Source organism: Python bivittatus, unplaced genomic scaffold, assembly GCF_059951505.1.
Source record: "Python bivittatus isolate LINGU-HERP-01145 unplaced genomic scaffold, Pbiv_v1 ctg000480_np1212, whole genome shotgun sequence".
In the NCBI taxonomy this organism is placed as follows: Eukaryota; Metazoa; Chordata; class Lepidosauria; order Squamata; family Pythonidae; genus Python; species Python bivittatus.
In genome coordinates this window covers 29,247,699-29,271,873 of record NW_028277075.1, presented here as the reverse complement: position 1 = coordinate 29,271,873, position 24,175 = coordinate 29,247,699, and the positions used below count along the sequence as shown (strand labels likewise).

The 24,175-nt window shown below is 35.9% G+C and overlaps 1 protein-coding gene across 6 annotated transcripts in view; it reads left to right on the top strand.

Annotated features, from left to right (window-relative positions):
- Window positions 1-24,175, top strand: part of SMOC1 (SPARC related modular calcium binding 1) — an 86,463-nt gene that overhangs the window by 36,876 nt on the left and 25,412 nt on the right. For 5 of the 6 annotated variants that reach the window (XM_088145590.1, XM_025169918.2, XM_088145589.1 and 2 more), the window contains exons 6-7: window positions 7,294-7,383; window positions 17,675-17,755. In XM_088145590.1, the coding sequence (XP_088001716.1) occupies window positions 7,294-7,383; window positions 17,675-17,755 (171 nt within the window). The remainder of the gene's footprint in view (window positions 1-7,293; window positions 7,384-17,674; window positions 17,756-24,175) is intronic. The other variant, XM_007433319.4, reaches the window with a different exon arrangement.

Here is a 24,175-nt window from a genome sequence, read left to right as displayed (position 1 = left end):
AATGGCACCTGTTTGACCTTATCAGTATAAAAGACACCTGTCCACAACCTCAAACAGTCACACTCCAAGTTCCGCTATGGCCAAGACCAAAGAGCTGTCGAAGGACACCAGAAACAAAATTGTAGACCTGCACCAGGCTGGGAAGACTGAATCTGCAATAGGCAAGCAGCTTGGTGTGAAGAAATCAACTGTGGGAGCAATAATTAGAAAATGGAAGACATACAAGACCACTGATAATCTCCCTCGATCTGGGGCTCCATGCAAGATCTCACCCTGTGGGGTCAAAATGATCACAAGAATGGTAAGCAAAAATCCCAGAACCACACGGGGGACCTAGTGAATGACCTGCAGAGAGCTGGGACCAAAGTAACAAAGGCTACCATCAGTAACACACTATGCTGCCAGGGACTCAAATCCTGCAGTGCCAGACGTGTCCCCCTGCTTAAGCCAGTACATGTCCGGGCCCGTCTGCAGTTTGCTAGAGAGCATTTGGATGATCCAGAAGAGGATTGGGAGAATGTCATATGGTCAGATGAAACCAAAGTAGAACGTTTTGGTCTAAACTCAACTCGTTGTGTTTGGAGGAGAGAGAATGCTGAGTTGCATCCAAAGAACACCATACCTACTGTGAAGCATGGGGGTAGAAACATCATGCTTTGGGGCTGTTTTTCTGCAAAGGGACCAGGACAACTGATCCGTGTAAAGGAAAGAATGAATGGGGCCATGTATCATGAGATTTTGAGTGAACACCTCCTTCCATCAGCAAGGGCATTGAAGATGAAACATGGCTGGGTCTTTCAGCATGACAGTGATCCCAAACACACCGCCCGGGCAACGAAGGAGTGGCTTCGTAAGAAGCATTTCAAGGTCCTGGAGTGGCCTAGCCAGTCTCCAGATCTCAACCCCCTGGAAAACCTTTGGAGGGAGTTGAAAGTCCGTGTTGCCCAGCGACAGCCCCAAAACATCACTGCTCTAGAGGAGATCTGCATGGAGGAATGGGCCAAAATACCAGCAACAGTGTGTGAAAACCTTGTGAAGACTTACAGAAAACGTTTGACCTCTGTCATTGCCAACAAAGGATATATAACAAAGTATTGAGATGAACTTTTGATATTGACCAAATACTTATTTTCCACCATGATTTGCAAATAAATTCTTTAAAAATCAGACATCAGTGATTTTCTGGATTTTTTTCCCCATTTTGTCTCTCATAGTTGAGGTATACCTATGATGAAAATTACAGACCTCTCTCATCTTTTTAAGTGGGAGAACTTGCACAATTGGTGGCTGACTAAATACTTTTTTGCCCCACTGTACATAATAATTCCTACCCAGAAAGGTATTCTATGGACAAATTGTATAGCCTTAAAACCGTGTTGTCCAAACTTGGCCACTTTAAGATGAGTGGACTTCAACTCCCAGAATTCTCCAGCCAGCATGGCTGGCTGGGGAATTCTGGGAGTTGAAGCCCACTCATCTTAAAGTGGCCAAGTTTGGACAACACTGCCTTAAAACATACTAAGGGGGGCTTGCTTCCACAGTGCTGCATTAGTGCAAAACTAGATGCTTTGGATAGCAGTATCAGAGAGCTATAAATTGATATGGTGACTTGTATGAAAAGAATGTAGAAATCTCTCACTTTTTTTTTTTTGTTTTGTCTGCGCTCAGTCATTGCTGACCCTGCAGTGACTGCTTGGACAAGTCCTTGCAGTTTTCAAGGCAATTGTTTTTCGGAAGTGGTTTGCCAGAGCCTCCTTCCTAGAGCAGAGCCCAGCTGGCGAGCGCAGGAGGCGGGGTTTCCGTTGCTTCGCGCCCTTTTTGGGTGCGCACGGTTTTTCGCGCTTACTGGCAACTGCTCCCAACTCCTTTTTGCAAGGCGCCGCCAGCATTTTTCCTCCCACCGGAGTGCGAGTACCCATTTATCTACTCAGGTGAGTTTTCGACCTGTTGGGTTGACAGGAACTGGGGAGGAAACAGGAGCTCACCCTGTTTAACGCGAAGGCTGGACTCGAACCGCTGAAACGTCGACCATTTCTGGCCGGCAACTTTCAGCGTCATTAAGCCGCTGCGCCGCCACGTCCCCCAAATTTCTCACTAGGGTTGTGCTGATAATGGTAAGTATTATTTACAGAATTTAATTCTCTATTTGCCTCCTGAAGCATCACCAGATTCAGAATATTGTAGGGTAGTTTTGAGAGAGCAACATTGTCTGGTTGAAGTGAATTTCACGGCTGTCTTTTGATTTGAACTGGATTTCCCTTCCAGTGCTGATATATCACTTGAATCCCTGCACAGTACTCTCTGTGTACCCAGGCTTCAGGCTTGTCCTTCAGTAGCAAGAGGATATAATGATACAATTCTTTGACTGACATGGATTAGAGTTTAAAGTTCCTGGGTCTGGGTAATACTGTCATTCTCTGTGGGTACGATAGCACCAATAAAGTTAGATACAGACATGGTGGTCTGTCAGTTACTGTACTGCAACGTGCATAGGTTTAATGGTACAGAAAACCCTTAAATCTAATTTTATTGCTATATAGAAAAGCTGGAGGTTTTGTTCGTTCACTTTTGCAGTTGTAGGTAACTCCTCCAAACCATCATTCACTTTTGCTTGAGACAGTGACTTTACATACTCCTTGTCTTCCCCTGAGCTATAGAGCTTCCACCATTACTGAAAGTGGGGCTTCAGCTTTCTCAAACCAGTGCAGATATGTCGTCTTGGGGGATGGGGTGGGGGGAGAGACAGATTATGCAAAATTATGCCTATTGACCTCGGCTCTAGAAACCAAAGTACAATTTGCCTAGGTACTTTGTGTTCAGAAAGGCCAGACAGCATAGCGATAAAGGGAACCATTCGTTTAGTTTGTATCTAAATGTGAACGTCCTAATTTCACATTCTGAACAGGTATATATTTATTTCTTAAAATATGCAAATAACTCAAAATTTTGCAATGTATTTTCCAAATCTAAAAATTAAGGAAGCCTTTATTAGGAGGAAAATATGTAGAATAATGCATATGTATATGAAACTGTACAGAATGCATTAAATTTGTGTACCCTAGGGAAAATTGCAAATAAAAATGCATATTTGGAGAAAAATGTTCCAAATACTAGTGTGAAATTTTGTTTGAAATCTTGGGAATGAAATGCCTCGATGTACAAATGAGAAAATGAAGAATTTAGATAATTGACACAGATAGATTTACAGAAATGAGAAACTGAAAGAAATAAGAACTGAATGGTTCACCCATTCTTAGTCCCACATGGAACAGACTCTAAGAGAACATTAGCAGAGTGAAGTGTAATGTAAAAAGACAGAGGGCTAATGGATATGTTATCTGGCATATACAATCCATGCCACTATAAGCTGTATAGTAGATTTCACATAGTATCACTGTAACTTGTAATTGGATGTGTAATTCCTATATAATTTGGGAATAAATGCCCAATGATTTCCTTCAGTATCTTTGCACGAACAGCAGCTGAAGCTGTCAGGTGTGTTTATGTATCATATTTATCGATCTGTTAGCCTTTAAAGAATTGCTGCATGGTCTAAAGCCATATATAAAGCTTGGCAATTAAACCTCAGTGCCATGCCAGTTGTACCCAGGATTTCAGGAGTCCAAATTTTCAAAGCAATGCCCAAATGATGCCATTTGTAAGAAGAAACCCAGCAGCTATTGGTCTTTTTGACATATCCCTTTTAAAGAATTTCTATCAGAGAAAGAGGGTGCTTTGTCTGTAGTCAGAATAAACTCATTGTACACCCAGACAATTAACTCTTCAAGTGACTTGCCAGCCTCTTTAAAGCCACTATGCTACTTCTCTGTCTGTTTTGAGCTCTATTCAGACACTTAAGCACACCATTTTTGTTTTGTTTATTATTCCAAAAAAGAAAAAAAGAATAAAGTCCTTCACCAGAATAGTTGGAGCGGATCAACATTGTCCTTGCAATGGCATTTATCTCCAGCCAGCAGTGAATATGTCAATCAGAAATCAAAAAGCCAAACAGAAGAGGCTTTGAATTGTGTCATCAGGGGTCGAAGGGACTTCCAGCTGCCTATGCATGGGACAGCCTTTCTTGCACACCAAAGAATTGTGCTGTCTGTTGCAAATGCATACTCACTATACTGAATTACAAAGTCTTTGAGGCATGAAGAATATCCCCAGTTCACTTCGTTCATATCAGTGCACCTGCAAGGGAGCTATTAGGAGGGTGAGGGAAAGGGAGAGTGGGCTAATGTATTCCAGAAATACTTTCTGACTTGGTGGATGGTTATCACACCATATTGCTACAATTTGCACTGGCAGTGTTTGTAAGAAGTGGATGCAATTTATTTCAGAAGCTGGATCTCGTAATCATCAAGTTTTGATCAATATTTATGTACATACTACTCCGCATCAACATCCCAATTTAACCTCTTCTGGGCCAAGATAACAAACAAATTTGCAATCTTTTTTGGCCTCTGGGCATAATTAGAATTTTGAAAAAAATGTTCTGGCCATTTCTACAAAGTGACTACTTTGAAGGATGTTGGCAGTGCCTTCTGCTGCTTCTGGGAACATCTTTTCATTCTCCGTGAACTTGGTTCTTTTTTCTCATTCTCTCATGCTTAAATCACAACTTCATCCAATTTTATAGCTGCGTGGGGTCCCCAATAATTACTACAACCTATCATGGGATCTTGTGGCAGACACAAATCCTCAGCGTTTGACAATGACTGCTTCCTTGCTCAAACTTAGGGAGCTAAGTTTGAGCAAGGAAGCAGTCATTGTCGAACGCTGAGGATTTGTGTCTGCCACAAGATCCCATGATAGGTAAGACTGCAGATCAACCTTGTGCTGTCCCCTTATTCGCTGGCCTTTTAAATCTCTCTTCACGCTTTCTGTTCATCTTGCTGCTTTTTTCCATCTCCTGATTCTTCCACAGAATAGTTGCTAGTCTTTTGAATGATATCTCTATGTGTCTGTTTTATAGTTTTCCTTTCTGTTGTCTAACTCTGGTCTCATTGCTAATTGCCATTTTAGAGCATTGAGTTTAAGATCTATTGCTTCTCTACTTTTTTGGGCATCCGAATTCATGGTCCTGAGCATGAGCTTCAGGAGAAAAAAACTAAATATGTGTCACACGTTACATGTGCACAGATATGTGTATGTGAATATGCAGCAATGTACATAAATTCTAATAAAAGTGAAAATTTCAGTTACGAGAACTGAAGAAAATAATTTTCTCCTCTGTAGAGAAGGAAAAGCTCATTGTGATGGTTTTCAGAGTTGTGAAGTAAATCATTTCTAGGGTTACAGAAGCTGCAAGGTTTATGGTTCTATTCTTCCAGTTGAAAAAAATTCAAATATATTTATAGAGGCATGAACCTCATCTTACAAAATGTTCATCACCTAAATGCTGTTGAAATGTATGAGAGAAATTAGCAATAAATCAATTTGTACAGTCTTCCGTGAATAAATTAATGATTCCATTGGGCTAAATAATACTGAAAAGAATCCAGATTCAACTACCATGGCTGAGGCAATATTTTAAAATTTGGGGGACTACTTTATAAGTTTCTCACAACCTCCTGGGGAATCCCAACCCATAGTTGAGAGGAGACCTCTGTGTTATAGAATTGTTGCAGAAAACATGTTGATTACTTTTTGTGACCATTAAGTTTGGCTTTTTTTTTTTTTTTTTTGATATAACTTAAAAGTACTTGATTTTAAAAGGTTTTAAAATTTCCTACATATTGACACTGTTCAGCTTTAGGTGTATTTCCTCAGTTAGCTAATAATTTTGATCACCCACTTATACCAAATTTTATTTTTTTAATACAAATCTTAACATATTCTGATTAAATCCTGCAATACCATAATACATAGCCTTGTACATTTTTTACCACCTTGCCTGTATATTTAAAAAAATATCACTAGTTACATAATTTTTCTCTTCTCCCCAGTCTTGCTATTCCTTTGTGGTGAATTGTGTGTACTGAATCAATATTTTTAGGATAAAATATGTATAAAATTCAAAATTAGTTATTAACAGTTGATGAAAACTGAGAAAATTTCTGTTTTGCATATTAGGTATTCTGTTATGGTTTTGTAACAGAGGTTTCTGTATATGAGGATGTAACATGTGATAAGGCATTTATTTGTTTGTTTGTTTGTAACAAATATCCCAATTTGGATGAATGGATGGATGGATCTATCTGTCCATCCATCCATACATCCATTGATATCCTTACCTAACAAGACAAATAGGTACTTATATGGCTGGGGAGGCGGGTGCCCAGGGCATCTCTTCCATGTTTATTGAAGTACATGCAAAGGAATGCCATAATGGCAATATTGCACTGCTGATATGCCTATAATATGCCTCACAGTCTACAGTGCTTGTGAAGTGGGACTTTCTTGACAAGAAGCTAATATGGCTTTACTTCTAGGCATCTATGGACAGAAACTGAAGATTAATTATGTAAGCATTTTCTTCATTCTGTAGTGAATTTCAACATAATTTAAATGTTTGATATAGGCTGCAGTTACAGATATTTCTGAACAAAGAAAGGAACAACACTGTACTTGTTTTAGATCCTCTTCTGATATAGCTATGTTGGTATCAAATAAGTTACATTGTAAACTTCAGAAATAATACGGTCATTACCACAGTTTTTCTGAAATCTTGATTCTAAATTTCTTGCTGATAAGCTTAAAAAAACTAAGATCCTTCAAACAAAAGTAATAGGAAATACATGGGAGAGCTAGGATTTTGCAATCAAATTCTTTGTTCCAATTCTCCTGTCCATTATTACCAGGTACCTGTATGGGAAAGCCTCCATAAATTCAGGATTTTGATGCAGTGAGTTGTATGTGAGTTTGTGAATGGACTATATCACTGCATCCCCAGAATCTTTGAGGACATCATTTGTTTTGAGGTCACTGCATCCACAAAATATGTAACAACCTTATTAAGAAGAGGTTTATAGGAAGGGCTAAATCATATGAGATGAACTCAATGCATCCAAAAGGTTTTCATACTTCAGCAGTACATCAGAAGTTGTTGATGATAATATATGTGGGAATATTATCTAATTTAAAAATAGAATTTAAAAAATATTTAAACATTTTGCTAATCTTTTAGCCAATTCCCTAAAGTACTTTGCCTGTATGTTCTGATTTGTACTTCTTTCTGTCTCTGTGTATGTGTGATCTTCTTTCTAATGGACTTGGCCGGGCCATGTAAAAATCCCAAATCATTCAACAGTACTGGAGAGTAGATAGTATTTACCTCAATAATGGTAGTTTCTTTTCAATTTTTTTTAACCCTCAATTCAGATGATGGTTCAAAACCAACACCCACCATGGAAACACAACCAGTGTTGGATGGAGAAGGTAAGAGTTTCTGAAGTAGCTTTCTTTTTTTTATCTTTGTAGTCTTCAAAATGTAAAGTTCTGTAAAGAAAATGTCAAGCATTACTATATATTATACAAAAACCTATTTTAAGACAAATCATGTTTTCAGATAGATGCATTTTATGCACATTATTTCTCCATGGATTGGTTGGAATCATGGTGAGTTGTTTTTGTGACCATGATTGCAAAGGAAAATTAATGTGCTTCATAGCTCATGTACTGTCCTCTTGGTGTATAGGGCATTTCTCTTGGTATAACATAAGCCAGGAATAACTAGATTTACTAAATTAATATGCTGGTCCAGTATTGAGTTCCTTCAAAGATTGTCATTATGTCTATATATAAATAGTTACTAAAAGATATAACTTATAAACATTTACTATATGGTATGCAGTATGATTGAGAATTTCAGTTATGCTACAGTGATTTATGGTGAGTAATTTTGAAAGGATATGTTGTTCCAGTTGTCAACACAGAGAAACAAAATTAGTAAATAAAAACTGCCAAATTAAACTAGTTGTGCAGTATTATAAATCTGGGCTGCAACTTAAGCACCTGCTGAACCCCAAGGCACTAGTAACAGAAATTCTTGAAAGGCTGAGCTTAAGCAAGTTGCTCCTGGCTCTACAGATGGGAGTTTCGACATTAGGAAACAAATTCAGGTTACATGATATTCTTTACTTGGCTTTAATTATTGTTCTTCTCTTTTGTTGTATTTTTATTGTGCAATCTTCCATTTGGAATAATGTATGTGGTTCTAGTAACTATACCTAAAAAGTGATATTGTGGAGCTAGAAGGGGATAGAAAAGAAGCTACCATTGATAAATGAATGGCAAATTTGACTAATAAGGCTGTGTAAAACATTCAACGGGGGTATTTTGCAAAGCATGGTAGTATTAAGCAAAGCATCCCTTGAAACATTAAAGCAGCTGTATCCTCCAGAAAGCCCCAAAAGACTGCTTGAAAGGCTTCCCCTGGTTGGCTTCCAAGATGTACACAGCCAATGCTTCTAAAGGGATGTGGTTGTATATGCACATACAGATGAACAAAAGCTGAGGAAAGCCTTCAGAGCAGCTATGGCAGACTTTTGGAGGACATACATCCTTTTACATTTTCAACAGTCCTTTTTAATTGCTTTGCACAGCCGTGTTATCTATAGCTTATAGCTGTCCAAATTACTGTAAATTGTAGAAGCAAATTCCACTGATCAGTGCTGAGGATGAATAAGAACAATTTGGAAGAGAGGCTGGAGAAATCTATTAATTTATGTATATCCTGCCTTTATTTTTATACAACTTCAAATGGCATATATAATGCTCCCGTTTCTTATTTTCCCCAGAACAACAATCCTGTGAGATGGATTGGGCTGAGAGTGGCCCAAAGTCACCCAACCGGCTTTCATGCTAAAGGGAGGACTAGAACTCATGGTCTTCCAGTGTCTAGTTCAGCACCCAATCAATTAATTAATTCTAATTAATCAATTAATGGAGGAGGCTATCACTACTAATCATAATGGTTATTAATAATATCTAGTATGAGACATAGTTCTGAATATCAGTTCTGGCTGTAGTTCTGTTCTGATGCAACAGGATTCTTCTTATGTTCTTATTAACTGAAACTACACATATCTTTTTCTAATTGACCTTCCCAGTAATCTCACTTGCTTTCTCTTCATTCATTTTACATATATATTACACGCATGCATACATATTATATAGGTTGTGCAAAAGTTTCATAATGAAATGTTTTGAATATGAAATTTTGCTAAAACTCCTGAAAAACCTCTATTTTGAGTACAAAATGGCTGTCTCAAGTTATTTCCTAATCCTTCAGAAATTCTCAAGACTGTCGGGCTTCCGGTGAAGTCTGTGATGGACTAGACGTCTCCAAGAAGCGGAGACGGCATTACAGCGGAGATCAGCGCCTGGAGGGCAAACACTGGATGCCGAAATCTCTCTGGATAAAGGAGAGACAGTGAGATAACCCACTTGTACTCCAGACAGCTGCTCCTCATGAGTAAACTGCAAGAACAGAAGTTTTTGCAGTCAGCTTGTTAGTTCCATCCAGGCTCACAGCTGTAATGTAGCCTATATGGACAATAAGCCCAGCCAAACCTCATTTCTTATGCACTTTTGGATTTAATTATTCTACAGATAAAGAGAGGTTTTCCTTACCACAGGATAAGAGATTCCTCTTGGTGAGTTTCATTTTTTTTTTTGGATTACAAAACTAAAAAGAGGCTTCAAGGACTTAAAGACTTAAAATTTTTTGGCGAAAAGTTTAATAAAGAGATGATTTAAGAAAGTTTCAAATGGCCAAAGGGGACAATTATTTTGTAAGATTATTTTTTAAAGATTATTTTTAATGAAAGTGCATTGAAATAAACTGTAATTAATTTAGGCAAGTGAACCAGACCTCCATGGGAAAGCTTGTTGCTTACTATTAAAGACCTCAGAAAATTGGTGGATTTTACAAAACAAAAGATAAGTGTAATTTGAGTAGATTGTGTGGTTGACTGTTACTATGGAGATGTGGATGTGACATTGACTGCAATTACAGAGTATCATAAGAGACGAAAGCATTAAAGGCACAGCAAGATAAAAGAGAAAAAAGGGGAAGTTTGTCTTTTTCCCTTGTTTGAGACACTTTCACTTTTGGATTACAATATAATGGCAACAACATGAAAAGTGGCAAGAATGGAAGGGAGGAGCGGGTTGTTAGAACAGCTGGCAGAGAGGAATTACACCAGATTTACTTCAGAAGATGTTTGACCAACTCAGTAGCAAACTAGCTGAGTCACTTGATACCAAATTTACAGCTTTTGAAAAAAGAATAAAGACTTGTAAAGATGAAAGAGGATATGAAAGAAGCTAAATAGATGGAAAATTTTGTAAAGCAAGTTTCTGGAGATGTAAAACAAGTTAATGACAAAGTTGAAATTTTGGCGAGTAAGACAGAACTTACATATAGATAGATGGAAAGAAAACTAGATAATTTGGCTTTATTGGAATTGAGAGAGAAGGAATTTGGTTTGAGCTATTCCAGAGATGTCTGATGAAGATATTACAGAAAAGATTATAAAGCTTTGGCAATTTTTTTGGGTTGGGAAGAGGCACATACATAGATAGGAATAGATAAAGTTCATAGAATAAATTCAAGATTTGCGAGGACAAGCAATGTTTCAAGGGATGTTTTGGTGCATTTTGTTAGGAAGAAGACAAGGGATCAAGTTTTGCAGCAGCATTTTAATACAAGACTGAAGATTGACAATGCAGATATAATTGTCCTAAAAGAAATTCCTATTAGAATTCTACGTGAGAGTAAAAAAAAAATTTTTTTTTGACTGAAAGATTAAAGCAGAAAAAGATTCCATGTAGATGGGATAAACTGGAAGGTATGATTTTTACTTTTAAACAACAGAAATTCCGATTCAAATTCCTATTGAATGAGGCGAGAGTTTTTAGAAAAATTTAAAGAAGAATTGGAAGAGTTTCAAATGGAGGTGTCAGAAGAGATTACATCAAAATTACAACAGATGCAACAGGATTCTGAAAGAGATGACTACAGTATTGATTTTTCTAAACTTTTGGCTTGATCATGGATTACATGCTTAACATGGGATATAAATGGAACAAGTGCTCCTCAAAAGAGAAAAATATTTTTCATTATTTAAAAAAATTAATAAGATATAATTTGCCTACATGAGACTCATATTAGAAAAAAGGATGTAAAGTATTTGAGTGAAGAATTTATTTCAGCAAGAACAAAAATAGAAAAAGAAATTGAGTTGTTTTGTATATTAATCCCCAACTAAAACCAGAACTTGTATTGACTGATGAGCATGGCAGATTTGTTGGGGTAGAAATTAATATGCATAGGACTAGGGCTTTGATAATAGGAATTTCTACCCCAAATGAGGACAAAGTATTGTTTTATAAACAAATTATGGAGAGATTAATAGATTTCTTTTATGAAAATTGGTGTTTGAAGGGGGATTGGAATGGAGTGATCTCCCCGCAACTGGACAGAACTTCTGAAAAAAATATGAAAATCACTTCAGGGAAATTACCAAAAGTTTTGTTTGATTTGATGGACAATTTAGGGCTGGTTGATATATGGAGACAGAAAAACAGCAATTCAAGAGAGTATACCTACTTTTCCAAAAAACATAGATCCTTTTTAAGAATAGACATGATTTGGATTTCAAAGAACTTGGCTACTAAGGTTTCTAACGTCAAGATTTTACCAAAGACTTTTTCAGATCATAATGCTGTGAGTTAGGTTTATAAAAGGAAATCTAATTCTTTCAGATGGAGATGAAATGAGACCTTGTTACAGAAAGAAGCAATAGTGGAACACTGTAAAAAGAAATTAAAATATATATTTAAAATAATTTAAAGGCATTGATTTAAGAATGGTCTGGGATGCAAGTAAAGCTTTTATTAGAAGTTATTTTTAAACACAATACTGAACTTAAAAAGAAGAGGCAAAAGAAAATAGAAGCTATTTTGGTTGAGATGAAAAGAAAAGAAGAATTTAAAAAATTTCCAGAGAAGATCAGTATTTCTCAACAAATTAAGCTTTTACAACATCAATTATCTATGTAACAGTAAGAGAAATGGAAATAAAAAAATTATGTAAATAAAAAAAAAACTTTGAATTTGCAAATAAACCAGGGAAATGGTTGGTGTAAAAATTAAGAAAAGAGAAAGAAAAGAAAATAATATTGAAAATTCAAGAGGGAGGTATGTCTTAATGGATAATGTGGCTATGCAAAACACATTTCATCAGTATTACTCTAATCTGTATAAAGGGCATGATACTTCTTTGGAGAAAATAGATGAATAGTTAAAAAAACAAAATCTACCAAGGATTATAGAGGAACAAAGACAAATTATAAATGAACCTATAATAATAAGGGAAATTTCTGAAGCTATAAAAAAGATTAAACCAGGAAAAGTTCCTGGACCAGATGAATTATTGGGTTTTTACTATAAATGTTTTGAGGATGAACTTTTACAATCTCTAGAAAACATAATGAATTCTATTTTACAGATAGGAAAGATGCCAGAGACTTAGAAAGAGGCTAATATAGCACTAATATCTAAAGAGGGACAAGATTTAACTTTAACCAGAAACTATAGTATAGACTGATATCATTATTGAATAATGGCTATAAGTTGTTCACAATGATTTTAGCACAGGGGTGTCAAACTCAATTGCACAGGGGGCCAAAATCCAAAACACACTTTAGGTCGCGGGCCGAACAGGATAAACATTTATTGAACACACTAAAACTAAACTTTTTAAACTTTTAAACTTGTAAAACTTAACTTTTTTGAACATAAATATGAATAAAAACAGACAGGAATATTATTCCGGAATAAATCAACTCAAACCTTAAATAACTTATGATATTTTGCTCTCCAAAATATATCCTGTCTAAATTATACAAGTTAGAAATAAAGTAAACGTTAAAAGAACAAACATTCAAATTTCTTTACTCTTATGTCATTTTATATAAAAAATAAACTTAAATTTTAAATATCCCAAAAGATTTTGCTCTCCATAAAAATATATCCTGTTAAAATTATACAAATTCAAAATATGAATATGCTGCATAACAAAACCTGGAAATATAAATAAAATTTGTGCTTTTCAGCAATAACAAATCAAATCATTCAGTTGTCTTTGCTCTTATGTCATTTTATCAGAGCTGGACGCCTGGCATCTTTTGGCAACAAGTTCGTTTATATTTGGTGTGAGGTTCTGTGTTGTGGAGATTCTCAGGATGGACTGCAGGTGCTCATCAGTGAGACGACTCCTGTGTGCTGTTTTGTTAGTCTTCATCACTGAGAAGAGCTTCTCACACAGATATGTGCTACCAAACATGCACAAGGTTCGAGCCGCATGTAGACGGAGCTGGGGCATTTCTGTGGGAATGGAGTGAATAAACTGTGCGGGCCATGCAGTGTTGTACTTTGCCTTCAGTGTACCATTACACTGCAGCTCAATCAGCTCCATCTGAATCTGCACAGGTGCGATTTCCACATCGACGGCAAATGGGTTGCGAAGCAACTCAAAATTCTTTTTTTGTTCTTCAAAGTCACCAAAGCGCCGTGCGAAGTGCGCAGTGCGCTCAGTTTATCAGCAAAGTGCGTATTTGGGAACACCGTTGTGCCGACTTGGTTCAACATTACTTGGCAACAGGGAAAGTGGGGCAAGTTGCACTCATGCATTTGTGTCTCCCATAAAAGCAGCTTCACTTGAAATGCCTTCACTGCGTCATACATGTCAGTGATCATGCGGTCACGTCCCTGGAGCTGGAGGTTTAAGGCGTTGAGATGAGCTGTTATGTCAACCAGAAATGCCAACTCGCATTTCCACTTTTCATCCCTAAAATTAGTGGAGTCTTTTCCTTTACTGTCCGTGAACTGACAGATTTCATTGCTGAGCTCAAAAACTCTGTTGAGAACTTTTCCCCAACTTAGCCAACGCACCTCTGTATGATAAGGAATGTCAGCAAACTCTGAATCTATCTCCCACATAAAGGACTGAAATTGCCAGTGATTTAAACCTTTAGCTCAGATAAAGTTTACGGTTTGTGTTACAGTGCTCATTACATTGTCCATCTTCAGGACTTTGCCACATAGTGCTTCCTGGTGTATGATGCAGTGATATGCCGTTAACTCACCAGTACAGTTCTCCTCCTGCATCTTTACTCGCATCCTTCCCACTAGTCCACTTTTTTCACCACACATAGATGGTGCTCCGTCAGTTGTAAGTGCAATAAGTTTGTCCCAGGGCAGTTTCATGTCGGTTATACTTTGACATACATTTTCAAAAATGTCTTTTCCAGTCGTTGTCCCGTGCATCGATTTAACATCCATTATTTCCTCTGTAACGCGCAAATTGGAGTCCACTCCACGGATGAAGATGGCCAGCTGTGCAGTATCAGTCATGTCAGTACTTTCATCCACAGCAAGAGAGTATGCAATAAAATCTTTGCTTCTTTCACTCAACTGTGTTCTTAAATCAGTGGCCATCTCACAAACTTGATCAGCAATCGTATTTCTACTCAGGCTTACATTTGCCAGCATCTGCTTTTTGTCTGGACATAAGACGTCAAACACCTTGATCATGCAGCTCTTCAGAAATTGTCCCTCGGTAAATGGTCTGGCTGATTTGGCGATCTCCTCTGCCACGATAAAACTTGCTTTCACAGCAGCTTCACTTTGTGATTTTGCACGAGTAAAAAACGTCTGCTGAAGTGTCAGATTCTTTAACTCTTCTGCTTTCTGTATCTTCTGCTTTGCATTCAGGTCTTTCAGGTTATCCTGATGTTTTGTCTCATAGTGCCGTCTTAGATTAAATTCTTTAATTACAGCCACATTAGCTCCACAAATGAGACACACGGGTTTACCGGCAATGTCAGTAAACATATACTCGGCCTCCCATTGGTTTTTAAAGGCTCTGTTTTCAGAATCAACTTTTCTCTTCGGCATCGTGAGGGCTAGCTTCGCAATAACTTGCAGCATCATAAGTTAGACTTGATTAACGCGGGAAGCATTCGGCAAGGCTGAATTATGGGATCTGTAGTTTATTGTGTTACCAGCGCTTCATATCGACGGGCCATTAATAACAATAATATATAAAATGATCTCGTGGGCCGGATATAATTACACGCCGGGCCGGATGTGGCCCGCGGGCCTTGAGTTTGACACATATGTTTTAGCAGATAGATTGAAAGTAATTTTGCAAGAATTTATTCACAAGGATCAATGTGGGTTCTTACCTAAAGACAGTTAAAGGATAATGTTAGAACTATGTTGGATACTTTGGAACATTTGGAACAACATAATGAAAAACAAGCTGCATTGATTTTCTTAGATGCAGAGAAAGCCATTGACAATTTGTATTGGACTTTCTTATTTAAAGTTTTGGAAGATATGAATTTTGGAGAGAATTTTATAACATGGGTAAAATCAATTTATACTTCACGGAAAGCACAAATTATTGTTAATGGAGATCTAACAAAACCATGTGAAATACAAAAAGGAACAAAACAGGGCTATCCATTGTCCCCTCTTCTGTTTATTTTGGTTCTTGAAATACTGAATAGAGACATAAGACGAGAGAATTGTGGGAGTAAAAATTTTAAAAAGACTTACGAGTTAAGAGCTTTTATAGACAACTTGGTGCTGGTTTTGGAAGATCCTTTAAAGGGAATTGAAATATTAATGGGTAAATTAAAAGAATTTGGTGCATTAGCAGGCTTTAAGCTTAATAAACAGAAGACAATATTAATGAAAATATGAAAATACAAGATCAAACAATTGATAAAATGTATTAAGATTTAGAAGAAGATACAATACTTAGGTATTGTTATGAATATGAATTGCGTGTTATTGTAAAATAATTATGTTAAGACATGGAATTAAATTAAAAAAGATATGTTAAGATGGAAGAAAATACAATTGTCATTGCTGGGGAGAATTTCTATGATTAAGATGAATGTCTTACCTAGAGTGTTATTTTTGTGTCAGACAATACCTGTTTTGACAACTGATGAACCATTTAAACAATGGGAGAAGAACATATCTAAATTTGTGTGTCAGGGGGAAAAAAATGAGCTTAATATGAGGTATTACAAGATGTAAAAAAGAGGAGGATTTGGTCTACCTGATTTGAAAGTATATTTTGCAGCTTGTTGTTTAGTTTGGATGAAAGAATGGGTGTTACTGAGAAATAGAAGGCTTTTGGAGTTAGAAGGACATGACTTAAGATTCAGGTGGCATGGATACTTATGGTATGATAAAACTAAGGTTAATGTAGATTTCAAAAATCATTTTGTTAAATGTGCCATATTGAGAATATGGAATAGATACAAACCCAGGTTGTGTCCAAAAACATCTCTGGCTTTCAGTAGAAGAAGAATTTTATAGATGAGAAATAATAAGTAAACACAAATTGCTAACTTACACGAGATACTAGAATTTTGTCAAGGAGAATGTAAAATAAAATTAAAGGAAGATCTGGTAGCAGAGGGATATATTTGTCAATGGTTTTCTTATATACAATTATTAGAGAGAGTTAAAATAGACAAAATAATTTTTGGTTTTGAACACTGTAAACTGAGTTTGAAATAGAACTGTGTACAAATGATGAATAAGTTATTGCTAAAATGTATAACTTTTATTGAAATTTGAAACAAGAAGAACAAGTTAAAGAATGTATGATAAAGTGGGCTAAAAATTTTGGTTACAGAATACAAATGGAACAATGGGAGAATATGTGGTTGAAAGGACTGAAATTTGTATGTTATAATCTTAAAGAGAATTTTTATAAAATGATGTATCATTGGTATATGTCACCAGAAAAATTGTCTAGAATGTATAAAGGTACTTCAAATGTACGTTGGAAATGCGGATTCAAATACTGTACATACACTAATTCAGAAGATTTTAAAGATTAATATACAATTGAAATCTGAGGCTTTTCTTTTGGGACTGATGGACAGTTGGAAAAAAACCATGGAACTTTGTTTTTATACATGATAACTGCAGCAAGATGTTATATGCACAAAGGTGGAAAGATTCAATGCTACTCTCAATGGAGGAATGGATGGCAAAGATGATAGAATTTGCTGAGATGGCTAAATTGACTTCTTGGATTCAAGTAAAGATATTATCTATGTTTATTGCTGACTGGAAACCCCTTACAGACTTCTTGTGTGAAACAGAAAAAATGAATATAATTTACGGTTTTGATGATTAGAAAAAATAGATTAAAGAAAAAAGTGAGTTATATTGTAACCATAGAGTAAGAGGTAAATTTATACTTGTACTTACAACTGCTGTAAGGAAAATCGGAAGCTACTTCTTTATATATTTTTTTTCCCCGCACTTTTGGCTTTGCTTTCTTTTCTTTTCCTTTTTTTCTCTATTATCTTTATTCTATATTAGTTTCTGTTAGTTTTTATCTTTCTTTTATATATATATAAGAAATTCTCAGGACTGCCCGTTTCACGCTTGAAACAGCAGGTTTGCACTTGAAAATGGGACATTGTGGAAATTTTGCACACAAAGCATTTGAAAATAAAATGTTTTGCGCTCTCGGTCTATCTATCTATCTATCTTGGTATTTTGATTAATATATTTTTAACATGCACTGTATTTTTATTTTGATTATCTGCTTGGCCTCGTGGTAATTTTAACATAAATAAACAATCTAGATTTTTTTAATTATAAGCCTATCCTTGTGTTTCAGAAATCACAGCCCCTACGCTTTGGATTAAACACTTGGTCATCAAAGATTCCAAACTGAACAGCTCTAGTATGAAAAATTCAGGTAATGCTTTCTTTTTAAAAAGGGAATTAAACTTAAAGGGAAAGGATATTTTCCTTATTATTCTCTATAATAGTTTTTGCAGTTATTATTCAAAAATAAAATAAGATTATTGCATTGAAATTAGTCACAGCTGGGATAATTCCCTTAAATGCAAGTCCTCATGTTTCTTTCAATACATTCTACAGTTTTATTCTGATCAATTGATATGTCATGTGATTTGGTATGTATGTATGTATGTATGTATTTATTTATTTAGCCTGCATTCACATTACACATGAGGGATAATAGGCTTGACTTACCTAAGCTAAATGTATGCTGAATAAATTAAATGTATAGTCTGAGCTTGCTATTATCAGAAAATGTCATATTTTGTGTAGTAGTTGCTGCATTGAAGATTAGGGGAAATTCATGTTTACAAAAGTTAAATTCTAAAGTAGTGTTTCTCAACCTTGGCAACTTTAAGATACGTGGACTTCAACTCCCAGAATTCCCCAGCCAGCATGGCTGTTCTCAAAATAAACTTTAAAGTTACTGTTTTCCATAGAACACCTTACTGATTATTTTTATTTATTTATTCATTACATGTTTATCCTACTTTTCATCTGGAAGCTCAAGAGAGTACTCCTGGATATATCTCCTCTTTCTACCTCCATGACAACAATTGTGCTGCAAGAGGGCCCCAAAGTCATCCAGTGAGATCTGTGCTCAACTGGAGACTTGAATTTAAATCTCATTGGTCTGAGTACAATGCTTTAATCACTCCACTATATTTGGGCAGAATTACTTGCAGCTTTCAATTCAGTATAAGAGAGCCAATGCCCACTGACAAACACACATTGCAAATATAGTAAAATGTGGTTAAAATTTCTGCTGCAGAGTTGGAATCAAAATATATATTAACATAGCTTGTTTCAGCTTTCAAGTAGTTATCACCAGCACTACGAGCTGCTAAATTTAGAGCTATTTCATGTTAAACAATTTTTTTCTCAGTGTTACACACACCACAGTACAGTCTTTATGCTCCGAACTGAGCCCATTCTCATAAATTCTTTTTCTTATTTACAGTCAGTATCACAGTCTGGCTTATATTACCTTTATCTTTTGTTTTGTAAAGTCCACCAATTGTTCGCACTCTTTAATAGTAAACAAAAAACTTTCCCACAAAAGTCCAGTTCGTTTGTCTAATTTAATTCCAATTTGTTCAAAAGCACTTTCACCAAAAAATATTTAAAAATAACTGTCCCCTTTATCCATTTTAAACTTTCTTATATCAACTCTGTGTTAAGATTTTTGCCAAAAGTTTTTAATGTGGATGTTAAAAATCATTACATTAGACGTGCCATAGTGAGAATATGGAATAGATACAAAGCCAGGCTGCGCCCAATAACACCTTTGTGGCTCTCAACACAAGAAGCATTTTGTAAGTGAGAAATGTTAGGCAAACATAAATGGCTAACTTATCGTGAGATACTAGTAGTAGTTTATTAATTGGTTAGTCTTATGACCACATCAAAGAAAATAAAGATAAAATACAGGATCTAATTCCAGGATAAAATAGAACTTGGCAGTTCTGCTCACAGTGTATATGTTAGACCCCAGTGTATATGTTACCACCCAGAAGGAAATAGGACAATCTGCAGGTCCCAGTGGGCTGTTCTTTCAAGTAGGGATGTTAAATATTTAAGCCTAAAAGGGACATATAGTTGACAGTCAAACAAAACATGAACAATATCTTCGGCTGGATCACTGCATATACGCATCCTCTCATGATATGGCAGGTGATGGAAGTGCCCATATTTGGCCATGGAATCCAACAACTCAAATCTTGTTCTAGAATAGGCCCTTCTTAAGAATTGCGTGAAACTCATTGACAGGTATTTTTCGAACTGGAAAATGGATTTGTTCTTAGCCAGCCAGTGTAAAGATTATTTAATATTTTGCCAATAACTCCATGTCTATCCATCTCCTAGACTGATATCTAGGACTCTCTTGTAAAAATTTATTTTGCCGGGAGGCAGTTGAGAGTAAATATTGGGTGGAAAACCCATGCTGTGAAATAATTTTGGTAAGTCGGCTTACCCAGGAGGTGAGGTGAGCCATACTTAATCTGTTCAGCTAAACATATTTTGGGTCACCTATCAGGGTCCGTTGAATGGATCTTCTGCCAATAGGTAAAGACTTTAATTATTGAGTGGCTGTGTATGGAGTGAGTACCTGCTCCTACTCTGACTGCGGGGGCTGATGTGTTCTTGTCAGTTCTAGTATGCTTCTTAAAAAATGGGTCTGGACTTGTTCAAGTGAGGTAGCTTTTGTAAGGCTCCACAATTCCGCACCATAGGTTGGCAATGGGACTATTTTTGCCCTAAACATTTTCAATATGGGGGTCAAGGTACCTGGGTAATTATAATTAAATAATGTATATAATCTTTTGGTACTTGCCTCAGCCTCACCGAGCTCCTTTTAAAATGAATTATCCACGACCCTGTATTAGTAAAAGCCACTTTTAATTCACTTGTTTAATAGGCTCCCCATTCAGTTGCCAATTATTTTTCACACTTTTTTTTTTGCTAAATACCATCACTTTAGATTTGGTTTTATTGATGTTTAAAGAATTGAGAACACAATAGGAGAATCCGCCATTAGAACCATATTGTCAGCAAATAAAAGAATATTAATAAATTTATCATGGAACTTTGGCATATGAGTGTCTGAAGCATGAACGGATCCTGGAATATTGTTGACATAGAGGTTAAAAAGCATTGAGGCTAGAATACAACCCTGTCTCACACCTTTATGTATAGGTATACACTTAGAGAATCATTTACACCTGTACAGACTTTCAAGTGGGTGTTTGAGTAGAGGGCCTTAACCAGGAGTAAGAGTCTGGGTTCCATTTTAAATTGGCCAGTTTCTTTCATAAAATGTTTCTATTTATGGAATCAAAAGCCACACTGAAGTCTATAAAGATGGTTAACAGTTTCTTGCTATTAATTACTTGTTTCTCTGTGTTACCAGACAAGTTGTCTAGAATATATAAAAGCACTTCAAATTTATGTTGGAAATGTGAACAACAAAAAGAGGCATTTATCATGTTTGGTGGATGTGTAAAAAAGCTAGAAAATCTGGATTCAAATACATACACTGATTCAGAGGATTTTAGAGATTAATATATAATTGAGACTGGAGGTTTTTCTTTTGGGATTGGTGGACAAACAGTTGGAAAAAAGTTATGGAACTTTATTTTTGTACATGATAACTGTAGCAAGATTATTGTATGCACTAAGATTTGGCACTACCCACAATGGAGGAATGGTTGGTGAAGATGATGGAACTTGATGAGATGACTAAATTGACTTCTTTGATGAGAGAAAAGACAATATCTACATTTCTTGCTGATTGGAAACCCCTTATAGACTTTTTCATGAAAGAAAAAAATGAACTTACGATTTATGGTTTTGATGATTAGATAGGGTAGATTATAGAAAGAAGAGAGTTATGTTGTAACCATAGAGTAAGAGGTACATTTATAATTGTACTTTTAACTGTTGTAAAGAAGATCAGAAGGTACTTTTTCGTATCTTTTTTCTTTTCTATTTTTCGTTTACTCCCCCCCCCCCCTTTCTTGCACTTTTAACTTTTGGTTTGATTTCTTTCTTTTTCTTTTCTTTTTCTTACTTTATATTAGTCTGTATTAGTTTTTATCTTCCTTTTAAAAAAATTATATATATATATATATATATATATATATATATATATATATATAGGATTTAAATAGTCAAACAATATACAACAAATTTTATCTGATGATGGTTGTGATGGTCTATCTTTTCAGCTTAGATCTGGCACTCATGTTTAGTGTGAGTCATTCTTGATCATCATATATCTGGATAGTCAATATTTAGTATGAAAGGAAGCTTCTGCTACCTTTGGCATAAGAACTTTAATTTCTTGTTTCTGGTTGGATTTCATCATCTTTTCCATTTTAAAGGCTGTAGTTAGTTTATTGGTATAAGTTCTTGTTTGCCTCTTGCTACTCTGACATTGAAATTCTACCTTCAAAGTTATTTAGACTTATTTGCTGCATCTTAGTAAACTGAAAAGAAATAAACTGAAAAATATTTTAGTTGTAAAATAATGTGTTCTTAAAAGATAGTGTTCTTAAAAGGAATTTTTTCTTATAGAATAAACTATTCTAAAAATTATTTCCATTTTTAAATCCCTACATCCTTGCTTGGAAGAGCATTCCAGAATCTAGTGGCATGTATTACAAAAAAATGGATCATGAATTTGAACCACAAAATTCAATGTTCTCGTTTGTAGATTTAGACTATATTGGCTAGGATTTGGTGGAATATCTGTCATATCTGGAACTCAATCAAATGGAGATAGCTATTCCCTGTGACTCATAGTGCAAGGAGAAATAGTAACTGATCATTTATAGATTATGTATTCCTTCCCTGGTAGTTTCTTAACTCTCCTCGAATATATTATTTGGACTATATAATGGCTTCTTCTGTGAAAAGCTTATGCATTTCCCTTATCCTTTTATTGTGAAATTATTTGGGTTTGGGTAAAGACAGATTCCAACCATGTAGTCATTCTACACTGTTAACCTTTAAAGAAAACCGCAGGATGATGTAATGAGTGGACAAATGGAAATATAAACTGCTCTATGAAAGCTAGCAGTAGCAGTCAAGTAAATATGTTACAGTTGCTAGTGATTTGTACATTACGTTATTTGAAAGGAAGAATGAGTAATCTATTAAGGTTAGAAGCTGGAGACAGGTTTTTATATGTTTGTCTTTAAAAAAAATCAATTCAGCCTTGCCATTCATTTCTAAAACTATGCTATTTGACCATGTTCTGCTTTGGCTCTCAGAAATCATCTGGATAACTTTTATAAACTAAAAACTTCAATTTGCAGAAGTTTTTTATCATGTGAATTAAGCATGCAAAGTTCAATAATTAATTTTTGTTTTTAAAAGTTATTTAATAATAATTTATTTATATGCTGCCTCACTCCTAACAACTCTGGGCAGCTTATAGTTGTTAAAAACATTTAAAATCAAAGAATAATACAAAAATCAATACAGAATCAGAACAATACCAAAGTCAATACAGAATCAGCAGAAGACAAAAGAACAACAGTGATAAAGAAAATAAACCCAGAGGGGAACAAGGAAAGGAAGAAAGGGGTGCCAGTCATTCTTGCCAAATGTCTCTAGAGAAACACCAGTAGTTGACTTAGTTTTTATGGCATCACAAGTATTGGTCATGTGGACTCCTATTGGACAACCTTCCCCAACATGGCATCCTCTGGGTACCTTGGACAATTGTTAAGGAGGAAGTGTTGTCTACTAATGCAGTATCTTTCAACTGATAATGCTAAGATCTGTCCACCCAATTTTGGTGGAAGGATTTACAAAGGATTTATAAAACATCCCCCAAAGAGGGAAAGTATGGCAAGCCATAACAATTTGTGGAAAGAGAAACAGAAACTCCAGAGAAAGTCTTTCATCTGGGTTCTCCAGAACTTAGCAGGTGTTGGAGAGAGATCCAATATCTTTCTATTGCTTACCATTCTAGGAAGCTTTTATGTACTTTTAGCAACAGTCTAATTGATTTTAGTCATGCAATTTCCTGGGTAAACTATACAGTTTTTTTCCCCTCAAAACAAAATTTATTCTTTTCAATGAATCTTGAAAATTCATTAAGGGAATTAGAAGCTGAGTTGAGTAATTTTCAGAATCTTATGCTCTGTGGAAGTGGTATTTCTCTTCTTAGAACTGAGCTTATTTCTGCTCTGTATCAGTTAGGATTAGAGCCCTGGAGATGGGCAAGTTGCAGCTTGTTTTTGAAAAGCGTTTCCAGATACAGGTAATCCTCACTTACCAATCACTTGTTTGGCAACCATTCAAAGTTACAATGGCACCGAAAAACGAGACTTACGACTGGTCCTTGAAGTTGCATCCATTGCAGCATCCCTGTAGTCTCATGATCATGATTCAGGTGCTTGGCAACCGGCTCACATTTATGATGGTCACAGAGTCCCATGGTCACGTGATTGCCGTTTGCGACCTTCACAGCCAGTTTCTGGCAAGCAAAGTCAACGGGGAAGTCAGCAGGAAGTCACAAGTCGTGGTCATGTGACATTGTGCCTAATGACCCACGGTGATTCGCTTAATGACCACAGCCAGAACTGACGTAAGTAGGCAGGATCACATGATGTCATGCTTAATGACTACATTGCTTAGCGACATAGTTGTTGGTCCCTATTGCAGTCAGTAAGTGAGGACATTTTCAGTTTGAAATTTTGATATGGCAAAGCTTCCTAATATGAAGGCATGGATGAATAAAACATGTAAACATAATACAGTCAATAAGATCAAAGAGGGAATAAATGGCAAAGGAACGCTTGTC